General features: G+C 37.3%; 1 protein-coding gene across 3 annotated transcripts in view; it reads left to right on the forward strand.

The window, feature by feature from the left end:
• CADPS2 (calcium dependent secretion activator 2) overlaps positions 1–26,824 on the forward strand; it is a 483,312-nt gene that overhangs the window by 195,047 nt on the left and 261,441 nt on the right. For all 3 annotated transcript variants that reach the window (XM_070046319.1, XM_060305373.2, XM_060305374.2), the window contains exon 7: positions 26,588–26,699. In XM_070046319.1, coding sequence (XP_069902420.1) covers positions 26,588–26,699 — 112 coding nt within the window. The remainder of the gene's footprint in view (positions 1–26,587; positions 26,700–26,824) is intronic.

Raw genomic sequence — 26,824 nt, forward strand, 5'->3', positions numbered from 1 at the left:
TGCGGTATGGTCATGCCTCTGTACGTGAGAGCAGGGTGCTTCCCCTTGCCTTTCTCTGCCCAAGAAATGTGAATGATGTTCTAAGACCAGTTCAGCTTGGTGCAGGTTTTGCACCCAGGTTGATCTCAGCACACTCTCCTTTTATTAGCACTTTTTACTTAAACATAGTATAATATAATACATAAACATAGTATAAATATATAAACATAATACCACATATAATAATGTATTTTATTTTTTACATTCATACTAATGCTGGTTTTATATTCCTTCATAGGAAAACTCATTTTGGGGTAATATCCGTAATATGTATGTATACATTATTATATGGAGATTTTTTTAAGTTAGGTAACTGTATCAAATATAATTGCAGTAGTTGTAATGAGATCAAGACTGACATTCTTTGCAAGTAAAAATTATTTTTTATTGTAAGAATACACACACACAAAAAAATGAGATCTCTTCCCTTAATAAATTTTTGAGGGCCCAATACAGTACTGTTGACTATTGGCAAAATGTCATACAGCTGATCTGTAGAATTTATACTGAACTGAAAATGTCTGTTGAACAGCAACTCCTTTTTCCCTTCCCTCCAGTCCCTGGCAACTACCACTCTACTCCCCGTTTCTGTGTATTTGACCATGTTAGATACCTCATATAAGTGGAATCATGCACTATTTGTCCTTCTGTGACTTAGCTAATTTTACTTATAATGCCTTCAAGGTTCATCCATATTGCCACATATGGCAGAATTTCATTCTTTTTTAAGGTGGAATAATATTCCATTGTACATATATAAAACGTCTTTGTTCATTCATCCATTGATATACATTTAGGCTGTTCCATATCTTAACTATTGTGAATAATGCTGCAGTGAACATGGGAGTATATCTCTTTGAAATCCTGATTTCGGTTCTTTCACACACACACACACACACACACACAGAAGTGGGATTGTGTTGGGTCATATAGTAATTCTGTTTTTAATTTTTTTGAGGAACCTCCATACTGTTTTCCATAGCAACTGCACCATTTTTTATTCCCACCAGCAGTGTTCCAAGGGCTCCAATTTCTCCACATCCTCGCCAGCACTTGTTATCTTTTGGTTTGTTTTAGATAATAGCCATCCTAACAGGTGTGAGGTGATGTCTCATTGTGGTTTTGATTTGTATTTCTCTGATGATTACTGATGTTGAGCAAATTTTCATATACCCGTTGGCCATTTGTATACATTCCTTCCAGAAATGGCTGTTTGTGTCCTTTGTCCATTTTATAATCAAGTTACTTGGTTTCTTTCCTACTGAGTTGTATGAGTTCCTTATATGTTTTGGGTATTAACGCATTATCAGATATACTGTCTGCAAATATTTTCTCCCATTCCATAGGTTGCCTTTTTCACTCTGTTGATTATTTCCTTTGCTTTATAGGAGCTTTTTCAGTTTGATGTAGTCCTAGTTGGCTCTTTCTACTTGTTGCTTATACTTTTAGTCTCATATCCAATAAATCATTACCTAGACTAATGTCATGAAACTTCTTCCTATGTTTTCTTCTAGGAGCTGTTTAAATTCAGACCTTACATTTAAGTCCTTAATCCATTTTGACTTGATTTTTGTGTGTAGTGTAAAGTAAGGGTCCAGTTTTATTCTTTTGCATGTGAATATCCAGTTTCCCCAGCACTATTTGTTGAAGAGACTACATTTTCTGCATTACGTATTCTTTTTTTTTTTTGGTGGTACACAGGCCTCTCACTGTTGTGGCCGCTCCCGTTGCGGAGCGCAGGCTCAGCGGCCATGGCTCACGGGCCCAGCCGCTCCAGGGCACAAACCCATGTCCCCCGCATCGGCAGGCGGACTCCCAACCACTGCACCACAAGGGAAGCCGAAAGTTACACTTTTTTTTTCTTTTTTTTTTGCAGCATGTGGGATCTTCCTGGACCGGGACATGAACCCGTGTCCCCTGCATTGGCAGGCAGTCTCTCAACCACTGCGCCACCAGCGAAGCCCCTGCATTACGTATTCTTGACACCCTTGTGGAAAATAAGTTGATCATACAATATATGTATGGGTTTATTTTTGTTCTTGCCATTCTGTTCCAATGGTCTATGTTTCTGTTTTTATGCCAGTACCATACTGTTTTAATTACTGTAGCTTTGTTATGTGTTTTGAAATCAAGACGTGATGCCTCCAGCTTTTTTCTTCTTTCTCAAGATTGCTTTGGCTATTCAAGGTCTTTTGTGGTTCCATTTGAATTTTAGGATTTTTTTCTATTTCTGTTCAGAAAAATGCCACTGGAATTTTGATAGGGATTGCATTGAATTTGTAGATTGCTTTGGATAGTATGAACATTTTAACAATATTGATTCCTCCAACCTGTTAACATGGGATATCTTCCCATTTATTTGTGTTGTCTTTAAATTCTTTCATCAGTTTTATATCATTATCATTCTGTAAGTCATTCACATCCTTGGTTAAGTTTATTCCTAAATATTTTGTTATTCTTGACACTGTTGTGAATGGGATTGTTTTCTTAATTTCTTCATGGATAGTTGTTAGTGTACAGAAATGCAGTTAGTTTTTGTGTATGTTGATTATGTATGCTGCAGATTTATTGAATTTATTAGTTATAAGTTTTTTGTGTACTCTTTAGTGTTTTCTACATATAGAATAATGTCATCTGGATCATTTTACTTCTTCCTTTCCCATTTGTATCCTTTAAAAAAATTTTTTTTCCTAATTGCTCTGGCTAGAATTTTCATTACTATGTTGTATAAAAGCGGTAAGAGTGGACAGCCTTGCCTTGTTTCTGATCTTAAGGAAAAGTTTTCTATTTTTCACTATTGAGTATGGTATTAGCTGTCTGCTTGTCATATATGGTCTTTATTATATTGAGTAAATTCCTTTTGTACTTAGTTGATCTTTTATCATAAAAGTATGTTGAATTTTGTCAAACGTTTTTTCTTCCTCTGTTGCAATGATCATGTGATTTTTATCCTTTGTTCTATTAATATGCTGTGTCACATTGATTTGTATATGTCAAACCATTATTGCATCCTAGGAATAAATCACACTTGGTCATGGTGCATGATCCTTCTAACATCCTGTTGAATTTGTTTTGCTGGTATGTTGTGAGGACTTTTGTATCTGTGTACCTCAGGGATATTTACCTGTAGTTTCTTTTCTTGTAGTGTCTTTGTCTGGCTTTGGTATCTGGATAATGCTAGGCTTTTAAAATGAGCTTCAAAGTGTTCTCTTTAATTTTTTGGAAGAGTTTGAGAAGTGATTAGCATTAGCTTTTCTTTAAAATTGTGGTATAATTCACCAGTGAATCCATCTGATTCTGGGCTTTTCTTTGTTGGGAGGTTTTTGATTACTAATTCAATCTCCTTGCCAGTTATAAGTCTGATCAGATTTTCTTTTTCTTTATGTATTGGTCTTGGTAGGTTGTATGTTTCTAGGAATTTATCCATTTCTTCTGGTTATCCAACTTGTTGGTGTATAATTGTTCATGGTAGTCTCATATGATTCTTGTGGCATCAGTTGTAATGTACCCTCTTTCATTTCTAATTTTGAGTCTCTCTTTATCCTACATAGTCTAACTAAAGATTCATCAACTTAACAAATCTCTGCTTAAACCACCTATGCAACATTTTTTTCCCCTGCTAAGGCACTTTTATTCATTCAATTTTACTTATGAGATATTTTGTCACTAGTTTATTTAGTAAGATTAATTACAAGCTGATTATTTTTAAATTAATGTATTTTCAAAAATCATAATTTCTAAGCCTTTCTGTTTAGAAGGAAGTAGACACTTAAATAAATCTAAAGTAGTGACAATTATCAGATAACTTTTGCTGAATGAGACCCCTTGTTCACGGTATGTTTTCTTCTTTCTGAAATTTGAAGAGAACTCTTTATGCATGGGAACCCTATGATCTAGAAGATGTGAGAGTGTTTTTCCTTAAGCTTTCTTTTGTTTTAAAGAAAGAATAAGTCTTACGTAAATTTCAGGGCATTTTTGTTTGTTTGTTTTGCACTTTCCATCTTCCCAATTAAAACTATCAGCTCTGGAAATATGGCATCAAAGTTATTGACATTGCATCATTTAAAGAGAGTTTTGAAAGATGGGAAAAGAAGCCTATTCTTGAATTTCTCTTGTTCTCAGAAAACACTTCATTGACTTAAGATGACCAAAGAAGCCACAGTGACAGTAAGTTTGGCAAAAGAAATGTACGTGAAGAATCAGTCAATTTTTAGACAAGTAACACTTTTGTTATCCTGGCACAAATTTCCTTATTACATAAAATGCAAGATGAATTTGGTTGGCAAAGATTTTATATCTTTGGCTTATAAAATAGCAAAATTTTACCTGAAGCAACTTTGTGGAATTCTCACTGTGTTCTAATGTTTAATTTTCCTCTTCTTGCCATAATATAGCTTTGCTGGCAGATGGCAACATTTGGATCATACTGAAATTGGCAAATTCTCATAAGAATCTTTAAAATTTTTAATATTTGCATGTGGAAAAAAAAATCACAATTTTTACATAGCTCTGCCAGAGTGGCAAAGACAAATTCTTAGGCATTTTTCTTCTTTTCGTGCCCTGTGTTACAGTTAAATAGGATTGGTGTCTAGGAAAAAAAAGTTAAACTATTTACTATGAACATAATCTTAGAGTTGTAAAAACTTAACCTTTTATCTTCCATATTTAAAAACTGTGTTCCTAAAGTAACAACTTGTGTTTTTATTAAAATATTACCAGTAGCTGAAAGTCAACATTTCTATCAGGGTCAAACACCTTTTCCTGTAGGTTCCCTCTAAAAATTCAAAATGTTCTCATCCAATTACTTATTTTACAAAGGGGGGCAGTGTTTCAGGTTACCTCCTTCTCATGTTATTTCTCCGCAAATACTCCATTCTAGGTGAAAGCTCCAGAATGAACTTCTAGGGGAGAGACTCGTTAGTTCTTTAGTAAATAAGACCGTTGGCAAGTTAGGACCAAAACAGACATGTTTTTCTAAGTTTGGCTTCAAGCAAATTCAGGTCATAGCAGGAACTTGGTGGACCTCAGTATTTATTTGAGCCCCTTGCTTAAGTGCATATCCTACTTATAGTGGGACTAGAATGGTAAATGGCTTAGAGTAAGGGTCTCGATTTCTGCTGCCAACCCATTAAAATTGCAGAAGTAACTATTTCTGGAAGGCTCAGAGCAGGTTTATGAACTTAATATGATTAGTCACTTTTGTGATGAGACCTGCTGATAGCTGGACCTGTTTCCCTCATCATCAGACAGATTAGTGATTACATTAAATTTTCATGATTAATATTTTCTTGGGCATATCTGTGAATGTTTCATGGCTCAGGTTTTCAGAGAAGGTCCCCAACCTAGCCAGTGACCTTTGCTGTTTTCCCTCAGTTGGTGGCATCTTTAGAAAGAGGAAGCTTGTTTACACCAAGCTGAGCCTGGCTTTGTTGCTTTGACTCCACAGGGCTGCCCTTTCTGCTTGCAAAGAGGCTAATTCCTTTATTTAGCTACTGCATGTGTTGTTTTGCTTTGTTTTCTTTCCATCATGTAGCTTGTGATGGCCTGGACAAGAAGTGTACGTCCGTTTTATAATGATCCTTTTCTTAAAAGCAATCAAAAGATGTAATACTCCAACAGCACATTCTTATAAAGTGATCAAAATTGTTCACAGTTTTATAGCACCACTTATGTAAAGTAAGATACATTACAAGGAGGATAATTAATTTGATCTAGGAATATTTATCCATATGGCATGGATGAGCAATAATTTCACAGTAGAATATAATCACTCTCTTTTATTAGATAGGCAACAGATACAGTTTATTCTCTCTTACTTTAATAGGTGAGGAATTCATATTGTGTGCAGTATTGTTCATTCTGAAAGAAACTTTTATAATGGGCCAACCCCTGTGGTAGAATACAAAGAAAAAAACTTCCAAGTTGAGAAAGCTGTTACTAAAAGTAATTCTACAATCTAGAGTCTTCTTTGTAGTTATGCAGATTAATACTGGACAGCATATCCTTCTCTTGTCTGGATATCTTCAGCTGGGTATCTTGCAGACTCTGAAATTCAACATGTTCAGAATAGAAACAATTCTTTTTCACCTTTAACAGACTCCTCCTTTCTGTTTAACATCTCAGTTTGTGGTACCTTTATATTATAGCGGTGGCCAAAGCAGAAATGGGGGCATTCATCATTTCTTTCTCTTTCTGATCCCCACAACTAAATCCTATTGATTCTTCTTCCGTAATGTCCAGCCAATCTCACTCTCTTCCCACATCTTCATTGCCAACACCTCTGTTTGGGCCGTTGCTAACATTACTTCAGAAGCCTCTATTTGGTCTCCCTACCTCTGTTCTTTCCTTTACTTCAGTCCAATTTCTAAAACGCAAATCTGATTATGTCCTTTCCCTCAACATTTTTTAGTAACTTTCCTTTGCCCTCAGGATGAAAGACTCTACATTTACCTGACTGCCACTTACCACTCCACCCCACCTCTTACGTCTTGCCAGCCACAGTGTTTCCAAGCAGGAGCGCTGTTGCATTTTTACGGAAGCAGTTTTCATCAGTGGAACTATCCCTTCTATCACAGGTTAGTTAGCTTCCATAGCTTCTGCCCATATGCGTTTCAAAATGCCCCTAACAGGGGGAGGTACCATCCCTGGGGAGAGCCACTGTCTGTTCTCACCCATGGCCTGCCTACCTTTCATTCTGCACCTAGCTGCCTATCTTTTACTTTTCTTCCTTGAAGGCTCAGTTTAGGGTGCTCTGCTCTGTGAAGCTGTCCTGAACCCCTGTCCCCCATTTCCCTACGGCAGCTTCCTTAGCACCTGTGTATAGTCTGGAACTCTGTGTTGTAATTGCCTCTGTATGCTGCTCCCCCACAACTGTGAGCTCCCTAAAGGCAGAGGCCAGGTCTTGTTCAGCCTTGTGTTCCCAGTATCCGGCTCAGTGACTGACCTCTATCTGATGAAGCATTTGACCTCACATAATTGACAAAATTCTCTTGACTCTATTAAGCATCAGTGAGAGTAATTCATCCATAAGAAGGACACTTTTAACAAAAATAAGACATGCAAATAAAACTGACAGCCTTCTAGTATTCATGCATGAGAAACCTGAGTCTGAATGGACTTGAGAGCAACTGGGAGCCAGTTGTCACCTTAATTTCCACCCACTACACAGTGAAATACAGTCTGCTGAGTGACAGTGTACAAATCACTTTCTGTGGCCCAGATCTTCACAAATTACAACTAACACAACACTGCCGTCCCATCTTGCATATCCAGAACGTTGGTGCAGTGACAAAAATGTTATATATAAATAAAATCTCCTCTGTAAATCAAATGGAATTTCTCGGAGAATATGCCCCTTAAATTTAAGCTGGAATTGTAAATTTCTTTAAAGCTATTATAATATTCTAATTTTTTTAAAGCATATATGGGTACTTTGCAAAAAGACATCTTTGTACCAAAGGTAGAATATTTTTACTTAACCAGATACACAACTGTGCTTGTTTCCACTTAAAAATTTTCCAGCCACGTTGTTTACTTCTAACTTTTGCATATGTAAATAAGGATTAACAAAGCAGCAGCTAAAAATATATGCATATAGGTAATAAAGAAAAAGGAAGTTGTAGTTCCAAAATAATTAAGTATCTAACCAGGCAACTAAATTCCACCTGGTTTGTAAATACATATGATTTTGGTGATCAGAGGACCCAGGTATTTCATCTTCTAAAATCATATTATTCCCTTTAAAAGTGTTAAGAGTAAGCCAAACCTGGCTTTACACAAGTTCTGTGTACTTCCACTGAAACTGTGACAGATGTATTTTACTGGGTTAAATTGGAATATGATCCACAGTTTTGTGATTCTTCTTAAGTTATAAACATAGCAGACATATGATATGATTGGTTAAGTTAGTGTTTGTGAGGTATTCAAAGGGAAATTGGAGACAAAGTCTTTTTTGATCTTTAGTATTTGCTTTTATAATATGTACAAACAGACTCTGCCTCCGTATTTCATTTTTATTTCAGGGGAAGACTTTAGTGAATAAGTGCTCTATCAGATTCACCTCATAGAGAAAATTATGATTACTACTTAAGCAGTCAGGTAGCATTTAATTCTTGTGACATATTCCGTACTAATTCTCTACTTAAGCAGGGCACAGGTGCAGTGATGATAGGAGAAGAAACGTGTACCCAAAAAGACAAGTGGAAAAATACCACAAAATCATTTCGTTCAAGCACCAAAAAGAGCTGAAATAAATTTAAGCTCTTAAAAACTAAATGAAATGTTTATTGAATAAATTAGTAAAACACACACGTTACTCATTAACAAATTTTGCCTAAAGAAAGTTCCACATCTTCACAGTTGGCTAAGACAGAGATTGGATAAGAAACGGACAGTAGTCTCAGGTAAACACTTAAAAAACGTACGTGTATTGTTTATCAGCCGTGACAGTTCTGATACGTAGAAATTCACTTATTTGAGAATCTTTCTGAACCACTATAAATATATTAAAATTACTGGCAATATTATTTTAGTTAAATGTAATGTTATATTTTAAAATACAAAAGTGGCTTTCAGATTCAGATAATTGCTCTTATTTAACACCATCCCCCCACCTTGAGTTGGTTGCGTTATCCACAGAACTGTGTGTCTGTAAACATGAAATATTTTCTATATTTTTTGTATATATTAATGGAAGTCTGATCTAAAGCTCTGGTGCATGCAACTTGTGCAGTTGTCCGATGTGGCAGTAATTAAAGGAACTCAGCTCCTGATCTCAGTTCTCCTTCCATGTAAGTTGGCCCTGCACATCTGTGGGTTCCACATCCACAGCTTCAGCCAGCGGCACTAGGTCCGCATTTGGTAGAATCAGCTTATGTGGAACCCGCCAGATACCCAGGGCCGACTATACTTATGACATTTTATATGAGGGGCTTGAGCGTCCATGGATTTGGTATCTGAGGGGGATACTGGAACCAATCTCCTGCAGATACCAAGAGACAACTGTATAGCTCAGTAAAATATACTATCAACCAAACTTGGTCATTCAACTGCTGTGAATCACTTCATAGTCCTTTGAGGACTGGTTAGAATAAAGTATATGGTGTCATTCATTCATTCAACAAACAGTTACTGAGTCGCTCTGTGCTAAGTGCCACACAGGTACTGGGTTTGAAGTGATGACTAAAATCAGAAATGGCTAGTAAATAAAAATAAAATAAAAATTAAAAAAAAAAGAGCTATTGCCAATGGTGCTTGAAGTCTAAAGCAGGGAGACACCCTGTTACATGTACAGGAACACATAATTACAAACTGAGTTAACTGCTTTGAAGAAAAGGAATCTGATCCTAGGCAAATATATATGTCACAGTAATGTTACTTACTTGGGGGATTGTCCAGTGCTGCAAATGGAGTTGGCTAGGGAAGTCTTTCTGAGAATGTAACCCTTGAGCTGTCAACAGAAGGACAAGTAGTAGTTAATCGGATGATGGCAGAGGATCATGGGACAACTAGGAATCTATACTAATGAAGGAACAGGCAAGTTCAGCTGCCCTATGGCGGGAACCTTCTGGATGGGCATCGACTGGGGTTAGAATGGTTGACATGAGGCCTGAGGCATAGCTAAGGGCCGGGTATGCCCAACCTTGAGAGCCATGGTAAGGATATTAATCTTCATTCTGGTGTCTTTGTTTCCTTATCTTAAATTTTTTCTCTTACCCTTTCCCATCTTCTATGGTAGAAACCTCAGTGTACGTCAGAGTTTTTGCTTCTGTTCATAAACATAGACTTGCTTGCTTAGTACGTCTCAAGAGTGGTAGGATTTTTCTAGGGAAAATAAAAAGGAACTGCTTTCATATTGTGGAGTTTGGTGGGAAAGAACCATTTGTAAGGATAGCTCATGTGTAAAGCAGCGGTATCTTCTCGCATCATTGCGGGAAGCGAGTTAATCGTTCACAAGTAGTTACTCCAGCTCTGTAGCTGGGTAGAGACCACCACAGATTTTCTAATCATGCTTCTCAGGTTACCTTATCCCTGTTCTCCTGTACCCTTTTTCCTGGTTTATCGTTTTCTGATTTTCCCATCCGTAGTTGACTCTTTTGGGTGGCACCAAATCTGCATCATCTGGCCATTCCTTCCAGGGCCATGCGCTGCTCTGTGTGTACCACCACATCCCTACTACTTGATTTGGCCTGTTTCTTGACTCTGTCATTCTGGTCGGCTCACCTCTGTAGCCATTCTTTACATTTTACCATATCTCCACCATTTGAAGGTAAGACTCTGTTGCTAACCATAGTAGCTCAAGGACAGAATGAACGAAGGAAAAAAACAAAAAATGAAAACAAAAAATCCCAAGCCTCCCTCTGCACATGCCAAGCAAAACGGGGGAGAGACCTGCCAGCTGGTTTTGAATCTTAAGAAATTCTTCTCTAGGCTAGATTTCCCACTGATATGTTGATGACAAAAGCTCCACCTGGACTATCAGGTTCTTAGCCTGACCAAGATGAGCACCAGCTTTGTACTGTTACAAAGTACTATAGGACAGGAATTTTCATTTTATTTTGTTTCAGAATTTCCTCCAAGTGGCACCTGTAAATATTTAATAAGGATTCTAGGAATTCCAAATATCTATATCTTAGACTTGGATGCAACGTTCCCCAAAGTGCTTCCTGCCTCGAAATTGGGTACCATGACTGTGTGAAAATAACTGTGCCTTACTCTAACAGACCAAGGGGCACAGAAAGCCAAAACATGCATCAGCCGTGTTTTCTGGAGCTGATTCAGCACTGATGGACTTCCCAGAAGTCAAAGAGCTGTCAGCAAAACCTGCATCCCCACCTAATCTGGGTAAAACCTGTGGTGTTTCAGGGCCTGTCTTCTGTCCTGCTTGATGTATTTGCTGCTGCTTTCAGCTGAGAACAGAATGTACGGTCACTCTCAGGGCTGCTCTCCCTTCAGAGAAACGGGTATGAGGAAGCAGTCAGGAATTGCTCACTTGGATCTCTATCCTGACATCAGGAGAATAGGGTGCTCGGGTGAATTGAGAATAGTCATTTATTTAGTATGCCCTTCTAATTTTCAAGACATTATGATAGGTGTTTTCTTACTGATTTCATTTATTCTTCTGAATCCTTGTCAGGGAGGTCTTACTACTATTCCTGTTTTCTAGGTAGGAGAATGTATCCTCAAAAAGTTTGACATACATGATTTAACTCAGCTTTTCAAGCCCAGTCCTCTTAGACTACAAATTTTGTACTTTTTTTTTTTTTAACACATCATCATCTTCTCTCTTGAATATGTAATGTATGCTTGTTACGTACAGAGCACAGTGGTGGTTGCAGTGAGGGGTCTAGCTGTTGTTGCTGAGACAAATCATAAACGTAGAAGGATAATGCAGTAGGGGGGAGACTTTGGTCTTAATGTGGAGGCCACTATGTACCTTTAATCTGTACTATATAGTATTTGTTTGTTTCACGCTTCTCCCTTTCCCACAAGCTAAGTCCCTGGATGCCGTAGTCTGTTTTCTTTCATCTTCGTATTTTAAAACATTCATCACTACAATGGTCACATACTAGGTGCTTATTAAATATCGTTCTAGAGGTTGCACAAATGAGGCAAGAATTAAAGTGTCGTTATTAAAATGTTTCCTCAAGTGCCAATTAGGTAAGTTATGGAGAAACATAAATCACTTTCACTCCTTTAAAACCTTAACAGAGTTCCCGTTGTCTCATAAGGATCAAACATTTTTTTCAAAAAAATCAATTTAAATGTCCTTAATTTTTAAAAGCGTGTCTGCGTTGCATTTACGTTCTAAAGTATCACAAAATTAAGTAGTCACCGGCCATCAGAAGTCCCCAGCTAATGGGGATTTCTTTTCCTGAGTAACACAGGCTAGGTCTCATAGGATCTAGAAGCACCAAGGGCCAGCAGTGACTGTGTCCTATGAAAATTACCAGATCCGGCTCCTTGACCGGATTCCTCCTGCGTCTTCCTGTGATGTCCTCCGGGCAGTGGACCGGAGTACAAGTACCCTACTGATGCTCTTGGGGCTGGTTTGGGCCCTGCCATGTTTTGCATGCTTTAGATCTGCTTGCTTCAGCTCCATACATCATGCTCTTGTTGAGTGCTTGTTGCTTTTGGCTGTCTTCTTAACCCCTTCAGGATGGTCCCAGGTGACTCCGACCCTCTCTGGAATCTGAGATGTTGGTATAATTCAGAGACTTCTCCTGTTGTTCCCAAACTACTCTGCACTTGGCACATCTTTTTATTTCACATAAATAGTCATTTAGGAATGAAAAAAAAGTAGTTTTATCTGCAGGGAGACCCCAGGAGGGATTTTTCTAGGAGAAAACAGCCTGTGTAGATGATTCAGTCTGCTGTTTCCCTTTCAACCCCCCTGCCCCCCACCCGATGTTACTGCTTGAAGACACAACCAAGAGTCTTTTACCTTTGGAGCAGCTAGAAACAGCTGAGGAGCATTTGCTTTCAAATGTAAGTCATTAAGAATGGGATGCACTAACATTGTATTACTTTAGCAATTCCAAGGCCTTCACATTAAAAAATATGTAAAGCAAAATATTTTCATGCCCATATTGTCTAGCCCCAAAGAACATTAACCCCTGCTTGAAATTCTATCAAATTAAAGAGTAATCATTGGAAGATCTGGTAAAGCAAGCACCAGCTGACCCTTGAACAACATGGGTTTTGAACTGCATGGGTCCACTTATACGTGAATTTTTTTCACTGGTAAATACTACAGTACTGCGCCATCTGAGTTGGCTGAATCCACAGATGTGTGTATAGGGAGGTCTGACTGTAAATTATACTTGGATTTTCGACTACGCAGAGGGTCAGCACCCCAACCCCTGTGTTGTTCAAGGGTCATCTGTACCAGTAACTGATGGATGCTCCAACTTACTAATAACAGTATGCTATCCTGATTAGTGATAATTATAACCTAGTATTTGGAAACAGTATAGTTTAAATTTCTTTTTATCTTTAAAGGATAATGCATGAATTCTATGACATTTGAAAGTTTTTTTTTAAATTCCAGTTTATATAACACATCCACCTTTTATTTTCATGTCAAAAAAACAGGAAAAAAATCAGACTGATATTCTCACATAAGCCTCAAAGTTACGGGTATGAGAACAGTATACACATACATTGGTACGTTTCTGTAGTGGTTTATGCTCTCATTTTTACACCATTGCATTTTATTATTTAAATCCTTTTCTTGGGATTTATATGTGTATAGTGGACTTTATGCTTTAAAGTTAAGTTAATTTATCTTCTATATCAGTTATTTAGCCTGTCTTTCTAAATGTAAGTTCTTAAAAATCTTGATTTCCAGCTTATAAAAAGTTACTTTTGGGTGCTTTCTTGACCAAGTACAATTGTAATGCAAGATGTGACAAATGGTTCTCTTTAAAATTAGGTGCATCAAGCTAATGTCTCTGAACTACCTTGCTCTGAGGGAGAAAAAGAAAAATGCGTATGAGAGATTATATCTTCTGTCGTTCCTGAAATCCGATTTTGTGCTAACATGCTTGTTAGACTTGTTCAGAAGAAAATGGTTCAAATATAATGATTTCTGTACTCTGGATATGGAAGTTTAATGGCATTGAATAACTTCATAAATGAAATGCAGACTTTAGAGGAGAATTTTATCCTATTATTCTTGAGGCTTTACCAATCTTGAGAGCAACAAAATGGAGCTCTTTGAAGGCTAGCAGAGACATCATCAAGTAGAGGGTGAGAGCCAGAATGAAGGTGAAGCCCAGAGCGTTTTTCTTTCATTATGAAAGTGATCATTACCCATCCTGAGTCATCCCCAAATATTGTTCTACCTTAAACTGCAAGGTACCATCCCAGGATTTCTTCATTGTCATGTTGAAGAAACAGATAACTTTGTATTGTCTTTTCATCATAATAAAAAGGTTTTAGTGTGGTGTTTTTGAAAGCTCCTCCCAAAGCTTAGAGTGATCAAACTTAGTTACTTTAAAGGATATTTTTTATTTCTTCTATTAAGATTTGCGTCATGTCAGCATTGAGACTGCACATTGTCTTTAGAAGAAAGATTAAAGATAATGTGCAAAAACGGGTTAAGATCCAGCCTACTCTCTCTCCTTTCCAGATGGTCTTTTATTAATCCTCCTTTCTTTTCTCCCCCCTCTACCCTCTTTCTCCATTGTTCTTCTCTTTTTCACCCCTACTTTATTTCTCCCCCATCTCTTTCTCTTCCTGTTTCTTTTTTTCTCCTTTGTCGTCTTTTGCTATTAGTTGATATTTCTCTCTAGTTTCTGATATTGTCTGGATTTTAATGTTGCCGTTTTATGAAACAGATTAAAATCTTAACGTTCAAATGTATCAGTTTTTTTCCAGGTAGGTATCACTTTGCTTAGTAAAGCTAAAGGAATACTACTGTGGATCCTAATAGTAATAGTTAGCCTTCTGTATGCACTTTCTGTGTGACAGGTGCTGTGCCACTATGAGCATTAATATGAATTGTCTTCATTTATACCTCAACAGTTTTATGCGGGAAATGTTAGTTATGACAGAGTTGCTTGCCTGGAGTCCCTTTGCACATTAGAGTTGGTGTTTGAGCCCACAGACTGTCTCTGGGACCTGCACTCTTTAGCCCTGTCTCACTACCACTGTTACTCCACTGAGGCAAGGGCTCAGATACTGGTTCGGATTTTTTTTTTTTTTTTTTTAGTCAATCTGTTCCCCCCCCCCACATCTTTATATGAAACTCTTTAGAACAATGTTGTGACACTTGTCATTAATTTCATTAAGGTTGTTATATTTCACAGATAGCTATGCAGAATAATTCCTTTGGTTTTGTTGAAAGGATACAGTAGTATTCTATGATGTCTTAAATGGAAATGTACTTTGTTGAATAAATGTTATCCTCATGGCCTAGGAAGTTATATCATAATTTTATTCATTACCACAGTATTGCCTTGGGCATATTATTAACCTCTGCATTTCAATTTAGATATCTCAAATTGAAATTTCAAATACGTTTAAAGTATGTCAACTGTTACGACAATAAGTAAGGCAACTTTTATAAACATTATTGATCACCTAACTTAAACTAATTCCATTAAATATATAGAAAATTATTTTAAAATATACTCAGTATATTTTTAAGGGAAGAAATTTAAATCTGCTCTACAGATTAACTATTAAAATTGAAGGGGAGGGGTGTTTGTTTGTAATAAAAGTTTGAAATTCTATCCAGTAATCTTGGGTTTTGTATTACAATGCATTATTTTCAAATCTGGAATTTTAATTACAATAGCTATTTGTGACAAATGTTATGTAATACATAGACAAATTTCTTATGAATCAACCTTTTTAATTACTTAGGAAACCTTTAATATTTAAGAACATAAAAGATGTCTTGGAATTCTGTCCTTGATCTTTTGTTTTTAATATTGTTGTAAAAACAATTGAATATATAGAAAGACTTTTTTGTAGTATTTCTTGTAATAGTTAAAACTGGAAGCAACCTTAGGATCCATTCACAGAAGAGTGGTTGAATAAATGGTGACATAGCCATATAAGGGGAATGCTTTACAAGTCTTAAAAATTGTGTAAATCCACGTACTGATGCATAAAGAATACGTAGTGTTAAAGTACAAGTTATGGAACAATTTAAATTGTTAGAAATAAGTATGCACTTAGGTACACACACAAGCATATGGATACATATATGGACCTAGACTTGTAAGATACAGGTCCCCATTATCATTGAGTTTTAATGGGCACCTTTCACAAGCTCATTCATTGTCATAGCTTCTACCATCTCTATGTTAATAATTCTCAAATCCGTATCTTCATTTGCAGCGTTTTAGCAAAAGTCCAGACCTGAGTTTCCAGCAGCCTATTGCAAGCAGTTAAATTTTTGAAATAAGTCCCTCTCATAGTTTTGACCATAGTTTTGATGGGTAAATGACATCACCAGTCATCCAAATTCCCATGAAAATGTAGTTATCTTCACCATTCTTCCATTAATCTTTGGCTTAAGTCCATCAGTTTTGGATAAAACTCTGAAACACTTGGGCCCTGGGAAATGACTTAGAAATGTTGAACTTTTTAAATTTGAAGATCTGTTATTCCAAAAATGTCTTCTGTTTAAAAAGAGCTTTCCATGAAACTGTCTTATTACTTGCTCATATTAATCAAATGCTATATTTTAAAGGATTTATACAGTGCTTAACAATTTTTAAAATGCTTTCAGTGTTTTCTTATTTAATTTATATTCATGTAATTAATAATCAGGCTATTTGTAATGCTTTTTAAATTAATCCCCATTTAAAATAATTCAATTAAAAATATAGTCCTGTGTATTTGTAATAGTGAGGTCTTGTATCTGCTTGGTATATTTTATACGTCCTATTAATGTACCTATTTTACACACACATCTATTTCAGAGTGATCTTAGAATACTCATGGCCATGATGAGTGGGACAATGGCTGACAGAAATATACCAACAGATTCAGGCAAGGGGTATAGGTTTTCTTTATGTAAGTAAAGCATGCTAGAGCTCAGCTGCATAAAGACAGCTGCACAAGCAGAGACACAGCTGTTTGCCCTCAGTCAACCAGGCAAACTTCCCTGGCATCCAGTCCCCAAGAAGGCACATGTCTGTGGATGATAACTCTTTGAAACTCTTGTGGGTACAACATACCATCAGGCCTTCCTCATGAACTCACTGCATCCCATTCTCAAGCATCTTATTCCTTCTTGGTCCTTGGAGCTTGTGAAGAATGTCCAACTACCTTGTCACCAAATATGAGTAATTGAAAATAACTCAAGACAGTCCTGACTGTTCATCATGAATTGGGCGAATCCAAATCTAGTTTCTTGGGCAAATTCCCTGTAGGACAGCAGAAAGAGACCTCAGACCTATTTGAAATCAATTGCAGAAAACTTGGAAGTGTTTTCTACTTTCCAAGAGAGTATCTAAGTCAGTGCTACCAAATATCTGATGTTTGGATGTTTATCAACCGAAACTTTTATTTAGGCAAAGATTGTTGGATGAATGTTGCATCATTTTAATCTTAAAATGCCTAAATTATGAAAATGATAACTTATCTATAGTTGGATTGTTTGGTTAAGTAATTGCAGCATGGAAGATCTTAAGAATTATATGTGATTCTTTAAAGACTGATCTCTACCTCTGTAGTTGGATCCTTATTTAATGTTTTTATTATAAAATTAGTGATGTATTTGAATTATGTCACTGAGTTTTGATCATTTTAATAACTCAACTTGTGTAGTAGAATTAAAGATAATTTGGTGAAGACTTTATTTTAAAAAGCAGTCACTAGATTGGAAATAAGGGTTTGTAAATTTCCAATATAACAGCAATAGTCAGACAGTATAAAGGACATAGACAGTATAGTCAGACAGTATAAAGGAAATAGATTCCGTAGAATTGCAAAATAAATACAATTGACCCTTGAACAACATGGGTGTGAACTGCATAGGTCCACTTACATGTGGATATTTTTCAACAGTAAATCCTACAGTACTGCACAATAAGTGGTCAGTTGAATCTGCAGATGGAGAGGAGTTGCGGATACAGAGGTCAACTATAACTTATATGGGGATTAACCCCCATATTGTTCAAGGGTCAACTGTACTATGAAATGAGTTCAACAAGGAATGCGTGAGACCTACATAGAAGAAGAAAAAAAAGTCTTCACCAAGAAATATCAGAACAGATTTTAGTTCATGGAGACCTCCCTTTTTCTTGAATAGAAATATAATTTGAAAATGTCTTTTTTTTGTTCTAACAGATATCTTATGAAGCTGTAATAATTAAAACAGAATAGCACAGCTCAGGAGATAGATACTTAGGACAGAAAATTCAAAACCAACCTCAAGTTTATATAATAGTAAATGCATTTGACTTTTAAACCAAATGAAATTGGGATAAAAGGAAAAGTGAAACTGAAATTTAATATCACTACTAAATTTCAGACAACTTGATGATTTAAACAGTGGAAATGTGTGAAATAAATATAGGTTAATATTCATCTTTGGTTAAGAAGAAACTTTTAACGTCGGATGTCAACATCAGAGACTATAAATCAAATTGATAGAATTAGCTACCTAATACTTTTAAACTATACATTTTTTAAACTTATTTTTTAAAAATTTTTATTGGAGTATAGTTGATTTACAATGTTGTGTTAGTTTCAGGTGTACAGCAAAGTGAATAAGTTATACATATATATGTAGAGCCACTCTTTTTTAGATTCTTTTCCCATATAGGCCATTACAGAGTACTGAGTAGTGTTCCCTGTGCTATACCGTAGGTCCTTATTATGTGTTTTGTATATAGTAGTGTATATATGTGAATCCCAGTTTCAAAGTCATATATGAGTTAAATAGAAAATAACCAAGTGTGACAATATTTGCCACATGTATGGAAACAGTTAATGTCTATCTTACAAAGAGTTTTTAAAAATCACCAATTGATAGAAAGCCTGCTAAGAGAGAAATGGACCGTCATAATAAAAAGGCAAGTCAGAAATGAAGATGACTAATAAAGAGAAAGTGCTAGACCTCAAAAGTAATTTAGAGCCCTGTTCAGTTCTGTATGATTTAGTTTATTGTTTATATTTGAGTTTATATGTCTGTCTCCCCTACTACTATGAGTTTACTTAGTACAGGATCTGTTGTCTTGATTTTTTTTGAATGCCCACTGCCTTTCCCAATACCAGTCACATAGTTGGCTAGATAAAACAATGAAGAGATAAGATGATGGATGAAATAATTTTTTGAGTTACATATATCTTTAACTCGTTACTGCTGGTTATAATGAGGAATATAGACTGAGACTGCTTTTAAGTTCTTAGCTTCTGTAATCATGGTGCATTATGTGGTCACAATGAGTAAGAATTTTGAGTTAAGGGATTTGAATGGTTTTTGACATAACTGTTGTACTGCTCATGATTTTCAACATACTTTAAAACAAATATGCTATTAACTTCTGAGAATTCTTTCCGATCACAATATAAATCTGGTTCTCTAACTTCTCTGAGGCCATGGGAGGTATCTAGCTGTTAAGAATGCAGGGCAAGGGTGGAGAGAGATACGTTACAGAATAGAATAATAAAAATGTTTATTGTCTATAATCTTCTGTTAGAATATGTTTCAAGAGGCTAGACTTTGGTTGCTGACACTAGAATATGTCTGGCACACACAAGGTACTCATCAATTTTTTTTGAATGAATAAAAGGCCCTGATTCAGTTTTGTGTCCCCTCTTTTTTTCTCTTTTTTTAATACATCATGCATGGTTGTACATCACCTTCATAGCTGTCATAGGTAGCAGCAAAATATTCCATTGTGCGCCATATAATTTACATAACCCTTCCCCTAATATTAGACATTTAAGTTGCTTGCTTTTGCTATTATACCTAATGCTATAGGGAATATGTTCCTGCTTATACTTTTTTATTACACATTATTTTGTTAGGATAAATTCCTAGAAATAGTCTTACTGGATGAATAAATTGAACATATATTTTGGATCCTGATACAAATTTCCAGCATACTTTATTTATTAGCAAATACATAAATAATGTCAGTTATTTCAGTTGTATACGAACTACCCTGTTTTCATAGCCACGAAGACCTGCAGGTGCTTTGTAGATATTTTATTGATTGGAAGATTTGCATTGGAAGTCTTAATCCTCATAAATAATACATTCATAGATGTACAAAAAGGCAATGCATTTTGAAACAAAGCAAATTGACAGCAAGGGTAGTGTATTCTTTCATCACATAATACAGAGAAAATAGTAAGATGATAACTAGTATTAATTCCTGAAAGTGTTTAAACATGCCAATTAAGTAGAAAACAAGGAAATATCATGGTGAATATTGAAGATAGGCCTATTGTCTTTTTCCTTTCTTCCCTGACTTTTTTGGTGGAGGGGGAGGGAGACTTTGGTTTTTAATTCATTCGTTACAGAATTCATAAGCATGTTTTAACTGTACATATCTTTTTAACTTATTTTTCAGAGGAGAAATTATCAAGGTGATGCCAGTTTGCTTGTATCCTAGAATGTTGGAATATATAAGGACTGTTAAGTGTCACCATATTTATATTCATGCACCCTTTAAAATTGCACATTTTTGTCAAATGTCTCTAGCTGTTAGTTAGGATCTGCCAGTATCCTTGTGCCTCAGCTTCTCCCTGCCTGAAAGCATGTTGTTTAAGCTTTCCTCATTTCACAGGAGTTGGCCATTAGCAATCCATACTCCACATACAGAGTTCCTGGACCTGGTTTGTAGGTAAATGTACTCTTGTGGATCGCCCGTCAGGCCTCTGATATTCATCTATTTCCTGCCTTCATTGGCATACTGGTTTTGAGAATGGATACCCTGGATTCCCTTCCAAGTTATAGATTACTAATGATTTCTCATAAATTTTAACTCTTTGTTTTCTAATAAATTACTGTCTCTACTTGGAATATATTGATTAGATTCCTTGTCTGACTTCTCTAAGCTTGTCTGTACCTTATCACCATTCCTGGCATAGTGTTAGTTCTCTAATTTTACGAAAGTCTGATGGTTGAAAAGTAATCATGACCTTGGGATCGTGAAAAAATAAACTGTTCATACTTAAAGGGCTTGTTTACTATTGAACACTTTACATCACCAAAAAGGACACCAAAAGTTGACAAAAATACAAAGGGAAATTGACAAAAATTTCAGTTTTGGTGGGAGACCTCAATACTTACACCTTGCTATATAAGGGATACCAAAAATCATCAAGGATAAAATAGATTTAAATAGCACAGTAGAGGAGGGACCTTCAACTTGGTGGAGGAGTAAGATGTGGAGATCACATTTATCCCCACAGATATATCAAAAATACATCTATATGTGGAACAACTCCCACAGAACACGTACTGAACGCTGGCAGAAGACCTCAGACTTCCCAAAAGGCGAGAAACTCCCCACGTACCTGGGTAGGGCAAAAGAAGAAAGAATAAACAGAGACAAAAGAATAGGGACGGGACCTGTACCTCTGGGAGGAGCTGTGAAGGAGGAAAAGTTTCCACACACTAGGAAGCCCCTTCCACGGGCAGAGACTGCGGGTGGCGGCGCAGGGGAAGCTTCGGAGCCGCGGAGGAGAGCGCAAACACAGGGGTGCGGAGGGCAAAGCAGGGAGATTCCCGCACAGAGAATCAGGGCCGACCGGCACTCACCAGCCTGAGAGGCTTGTCTGCTCACCCGCCGGGGCGGGCAGGGGCTGGGAGCTGAGGCTCGGGCTTCGGTCGGAGCACAGGGAGAGGACTGGGGTTGGCTGCGTGAACACAGCCTGAAGGGGGCTAATACACCACAGCTAGCTGGGAGGGAGTCTGGGAAAAAGTCTGGAGCTGCCTAAGAGGCAAGAGACCATTGTTTCAGGGTACGTGAGAAGAGAGGATTCCTTCCCTGTCTGCCCACAGAAGGCAGAACACCACCTAAATGAGTTCCAGAGATGGGCGCGCGAGCCGCGGCTATCAGCTTGGACCCCAGAGACGGGCATGGAACGCTGACGCTGCTGATGAAGCCACCAAGAAGCCTGTGTGCAAGCACAGGTCATTATCCACACACACACTGCCCCCCCCCCCCCCCCCGTAGCCTGTGCAGCCCGCCACTGCCAGGGTCCCGTGATCCAGGGACATTTTCCCCGAGAGAACGCATGGCGTGCCTCAGGCTGTTGGAACGTCATGCCAGCCTCTGCCGCTGCAGGCTCTCCCCACATTCCAATTATAACTACCGTACTCCTCCCTCCCCTGACCTGAGTGAGCCAGAGCCCCCGAATCAGCTGCTCCTTTAAACCCCTCCTGTCTGAGCGAAGAACTGATGCACTCAGGCGACCTACACACAGAGGCAGGGCCAAAACCAAAGCTGAGCCCCTGGAGCTGTGCGAACACAGAAGAGAAAGGGAAATTTCTCTCAGCAGCCTCAGGAGCAGCAGATTAAATCTCCACAGTCAACTTGATGTACCTGCACCTGTGGAATACCCGAATAGACAACAAATCATCTCAAATTGAGGAGGTGGACTTTGGGAGCAACTGTAGACCTGGGGATTGCTGTCTGTGACTGACTTGTTTCTGATTTTTATGTTCATCTTAGTATAGTTTTTAGTGCTTGTTATCATTGGTGGATTTGTTTGTTGGTTTGCTTGCTCTCTTCTTTTATTATTTTTAATACTTTTATTCTATTTTATTCTTTTATTATTTTTTCTTTCGTTTTTTTCCCTTTTGTTCTGAGCTGTGTGGCTAACAGGGTCTTGGTGCTCCGGCCTTGTGTCAGGCCTGAGCCTCTGAGGAGGAAGAGCTGAGTTCAGGACACTGGTCCACCAGAGACCTCCCGGTCCCACATAATATCAGGCGGCGAGAGCTCTCCCAGAGATCTCCATCTCAACGCTAAGACGCAGCTCCATCCAATGGCCAGCAAGCTCCAGAGCTGGATGCCCCATGCCAAACAACTAGCAGGACAGGAACACCACCCCACCCATTAGCAGAGAGGCTGCCTAAAATAATACTAAGATCACAGACACCCCAAAACATACCACTAGACGCAGCCCTGCCCACCAGAGCACAGGCACCAGGAAGCCTCCACCAGCCACTGAACCAAACTTACCCACTGGGGGCAGACACCAAAAACAATGGGAACTATGAACCTGCAGCCTGTGAAAAGGAGACCCCAAACACAGTAAGTGAAGCAAAATGAGAAGACAGAGAAATATGCAGCAGATGAAGGAACGAGGTAAAAACCCACCAGCCCAACCAAATGAAGAGGAAATAGGCAGTCTACCTGAAAAAGAATTCAGAGTAATGGTATGATCCAAAATCCAAAGATGATCCAAAATCTTGGAAATAAAATGGAGAAAGTACAAGAAATGTTTAACAGGGACCTAGAAGAACTAAAGAGTAAACGAACAGTGATGAACAGCACAAAAAATGAAATTAAAAATTCTCTACAAGGAATCAATAGCAGAATAACTGAGGCAGAAGATAAAAGAGTGGAAATAACTACTGCAGAGCAAGATTAACAAAAAAGAATGAAAAGAATTGAGGACAGTCTCAGAGACCTCTGGGACAACATAAAAATGCATCAACATTCGAATTATAGTGGTCCCAGAAGAACAAGAGAAAAAGAAAGGGACTGAGAAAATATTTGAAGAGATTATAGTTAAAAACTTCCCTAATATGGGAAAGGAAATAGTCAAGTCCAGAAAGTGCAGAGAGTCCCATACAGGGAAAATACAAGGGGAAACACACCAAGACACATATTAATCAAACTTTCAAAAATTAAGCACAAAGAAAATGTATTAAAAGCAGCAAGGGAAAAGCAACAAATAACATACAGGGGAATCCCCGTAAGGTTAACAGCTGATCTTTCAGCAGAAACTCTGCAAGCCAGAAGGGAGTGGCAGGACATATTTAAAGTGATGAAAGGGAAAAACCTGCAACCAAGATCACTCTACCCAGCAAGGATCTCATTCAGATTTGACAGAGAAATTAAAACCTTTACAGACAAGCAAAAGTTAAGAGAATTCAGCACCACCAAACCAGCTTTACAACAAATGCTAAAGGAATTTCTCTAGGCAGGAAACAAAAGAGAAGGAAAAGACCTCCACAAACAAACCCAAAACAATTCAGAAAATGGTAATAGGAACATACATATCAAGAATTACCTTAAATGTAAATGGATTAAATGCTCCAACCAAAAGAGCTAGACTGGCTGAATGGATATGAAGACAAGACCTGTATATATGCTGTCTACAAGAGACCCATTTCAGACCTAGGGACACATACAGACTGAAAATGAGGGGATGGAAAAGATATTCCATGCAAATGGAAATCAGAAGAAAGCTGGAGTAGCAATTCTCACATCAGACAAAATAGACTTTAAAATACAGACTATTACAAGAGACGAAGAAGGATACACTCAGAGGTAAAATGCTGAAAATGTTCCCTTTAAGAAGAAAGCAGGGGACGCGGGTTTGTGCCCCAGTCCGGGAAGATACCACATGCCACGGAGCGGCTGGGCCCGTGAGCCATGGCCGCTGAGCCTGCGCGTCCGGAGCCTGTGCTCTGCAACGGGAGAGGCCACACAGTGAGAGGCCCGCGTACAGCAAAAAAAAAAAAAAAAAAAGAAGAAGAAATTCTAGGGAATTATTAACATAAAATCCAAAATCCTAGCTACTTTGGTGGTAGTGTGGAGTAGGGGTGAGAGGAAGATGTGACCACTGCAGACCTGAACAGAGCTCTTCTAATGTCCTGGTACATTTTCCATCTTAACCTGAGCTGTGGGAATATCGATTTTCTTTTTATTATTATTTACATTGTATTTCACTTTTAGGCAATTTATATAGGATGTTCACAATAAAATGGTTTTAATGAGTAAATGAGAGACGTACCACAGTGAATAAAGATTGAAGAACAGTTGTTGAAGATGCTTGTTTGTCAAGGATCTGAGTTAGTAGGCAGTTTTCCGGAAGTTCGTGCGATCATGGGTGAGCACAGCTCTTTACATGTGCGATGTTATTTGTCTTATTGTATCCAACAAAGTGGAATTGGTAACACATTTCCCTTCCTTCAGGTAAAATTACAGGAGGATGAGGGTAAAAGACAAAACTCACCAAGTCCCTCAGTGATGGTTAATAGGGTCAGTCAATATTTTTCTCTTTGGAGAACTGCATATTGGAGTAGATTAGGAATTTCAAATAATCATCTAAAACTGTAATAATAGTTTCAAAGGATTTTTGACATTAGAGGAGACAAAATATCATTGATTTAATACACCAAAGAATTTTTATGAAGAGAATTTAATTTAAAAGATCAGCAAATTCTGTGGAAAACTATTAGGCTGTGTCTACATGACTACTAAAAATCATTGATTTCAGTTATAAGAAAATGTCTCCAAAAGTTAGTTTTCCAAATTTAACCACATGTTACTCAATAAAGAGAAGGGTATGTCATGGGCGTCAACTCCGGAGTTGTTATCCAGATCGGCTGACTGTATTCAAGGCTTAAGATTCCACACTCTAAATTAAGAATTGTTCTCTCCTTCCTTATTTTGGTTCTGAATCTATTTTTATTTTTATTCCTATTTTAGCTCTACTTTATCTCAGACCATCTTAATTCTATGAAATGGCAAAAAGATTCTTTGCTAATCAGTTTCTAGAAATCTAAAATAGAAATTAAGTTGCTTTCCATCCTGAATGAATCTCTCCCTTCCCTCTGAAGTATGACTTTAATTTCAAAAGAACAAACTGCATCTTGAGGCAGGTTTCTTCAGTCATTGAAATGGCCTCTGCTTTTACTGTACATGTATCACAATGTTAAAAATTAAAACTGCTGTGATCGGAGAAGACATCATGATTATTTAGTTTTTGGTATACTTATGTCAGTTTTCTGTATTTCAGCTTTCTGAATAAGGTTTATAAAATAAAGTTTAGACAGTGCCATGAATGTGGCACTGTCCTGTTAAACTGTTTTTTTTAAAATAAGAAATTGGTATTTTTATTTGGTTATTTATTTTTAACAGGAATCTTATCTCATTAAGCCTCTCTTTTTCTTCCTGTTATGTCTGTTTTTCTCAGTGGTGTTTTCTTTATGCTGTGCTGAATATCACGTCTGATCTCAGAATTATGAGAAACATTGATAAGATTTTTTAGTATCAGGTGTGTGCTATCTGAGTTTGCAAATAGACTAGAATGAGTTGGTATGTGGTAAAGATGAGATGCTATTAATTAAAAGATAAGCCAAGGGAACATGTTATTTTGTTATGATTTGAAAAGCCAGATATCGACAGACTGACTTCCTTCTTAGCAGAGTGTACTGGGAAATTAATGGCAAAACACTCCTATCTTTATGGTGCTTGTTTCTTTCCTTTTGACAGGAGCTTTAAAAAATCATGTAAAGTAAGGGATGAGATGATTACCTCCACGTTTAAAAATATAAATAAAATATCTAGTGAAGACTCTGTAAGAAGAGATGGTGTGAAATCTTCAGCATGCAAAAATAATTTCTGAGAAACGACCTCTTACACACTCCAACCGTTAACAGTTTTCCCCAGCCATCCATAAAAATTGTGTTGTAATTTGTGTTTGAATTAATAAAATAGGTTCCAATAGCTATATCTATAATGCTCTACCTTTCTTTTAAAATTGAAGTATAGTTGATTTACAGTGTTGTGTCAGTTTTAGGTGTACAGCACAGTGATTCAGTTACATATATATATTCTTTAATGCTTTACCTTAACCTAAATTCTTACGGCACGCTGTGTTTTGTACTCTAATGTGCTAATTTTTAGAACAGCTGAAAAATTATTACAAGCTGTAAAGCTTATTGTTATTTTCTTTCTTGACTGTGCCATCTGTCAGAAACAGAAGCAAAGATAAAAATCTCTGAGCCATGAAAGATTCTCCATTGCTTAATCTGCCTTCTAAGGAAACACATCTACATGGAAAACACAATTAATGCTGCGTTTCAAAGAGAATCTTTGTTACTTCATTGCAGGTGGGGAACCCAAGGAGATTTTACCACTACTCATCCACGGCCTGTGGTCAAAGTAAAACTCTTCACGGAAAGCACTGGGGTCCTGGCCCTTGAAGATAAAGAACTGGGAAGGGTGAGTTATGGTCAGCTCCATGTTTCCCAGAGAGCACAATTTTAACTTCTCTTGATTTAGAGTTAAGGTGGACCAGTATGCAGTGTGTAAACCTTCTGTTCGTACATTAATAATTTATTTGTAAT

The sequence above is a fragment of the Globicephala melas genome, chromosome 9 (assembly GCF_963455315.2).
Source record: "Globicephala melas chromosome 9, mGloMel1.2, whole genome shotgun sequence".
Classification (NCBI taxonomy): Eukaryota; Metazoa; Chordata; class Mammalia; order Artiodactyla; family Delphinidae; genus Globicephala; species Globicephala melas.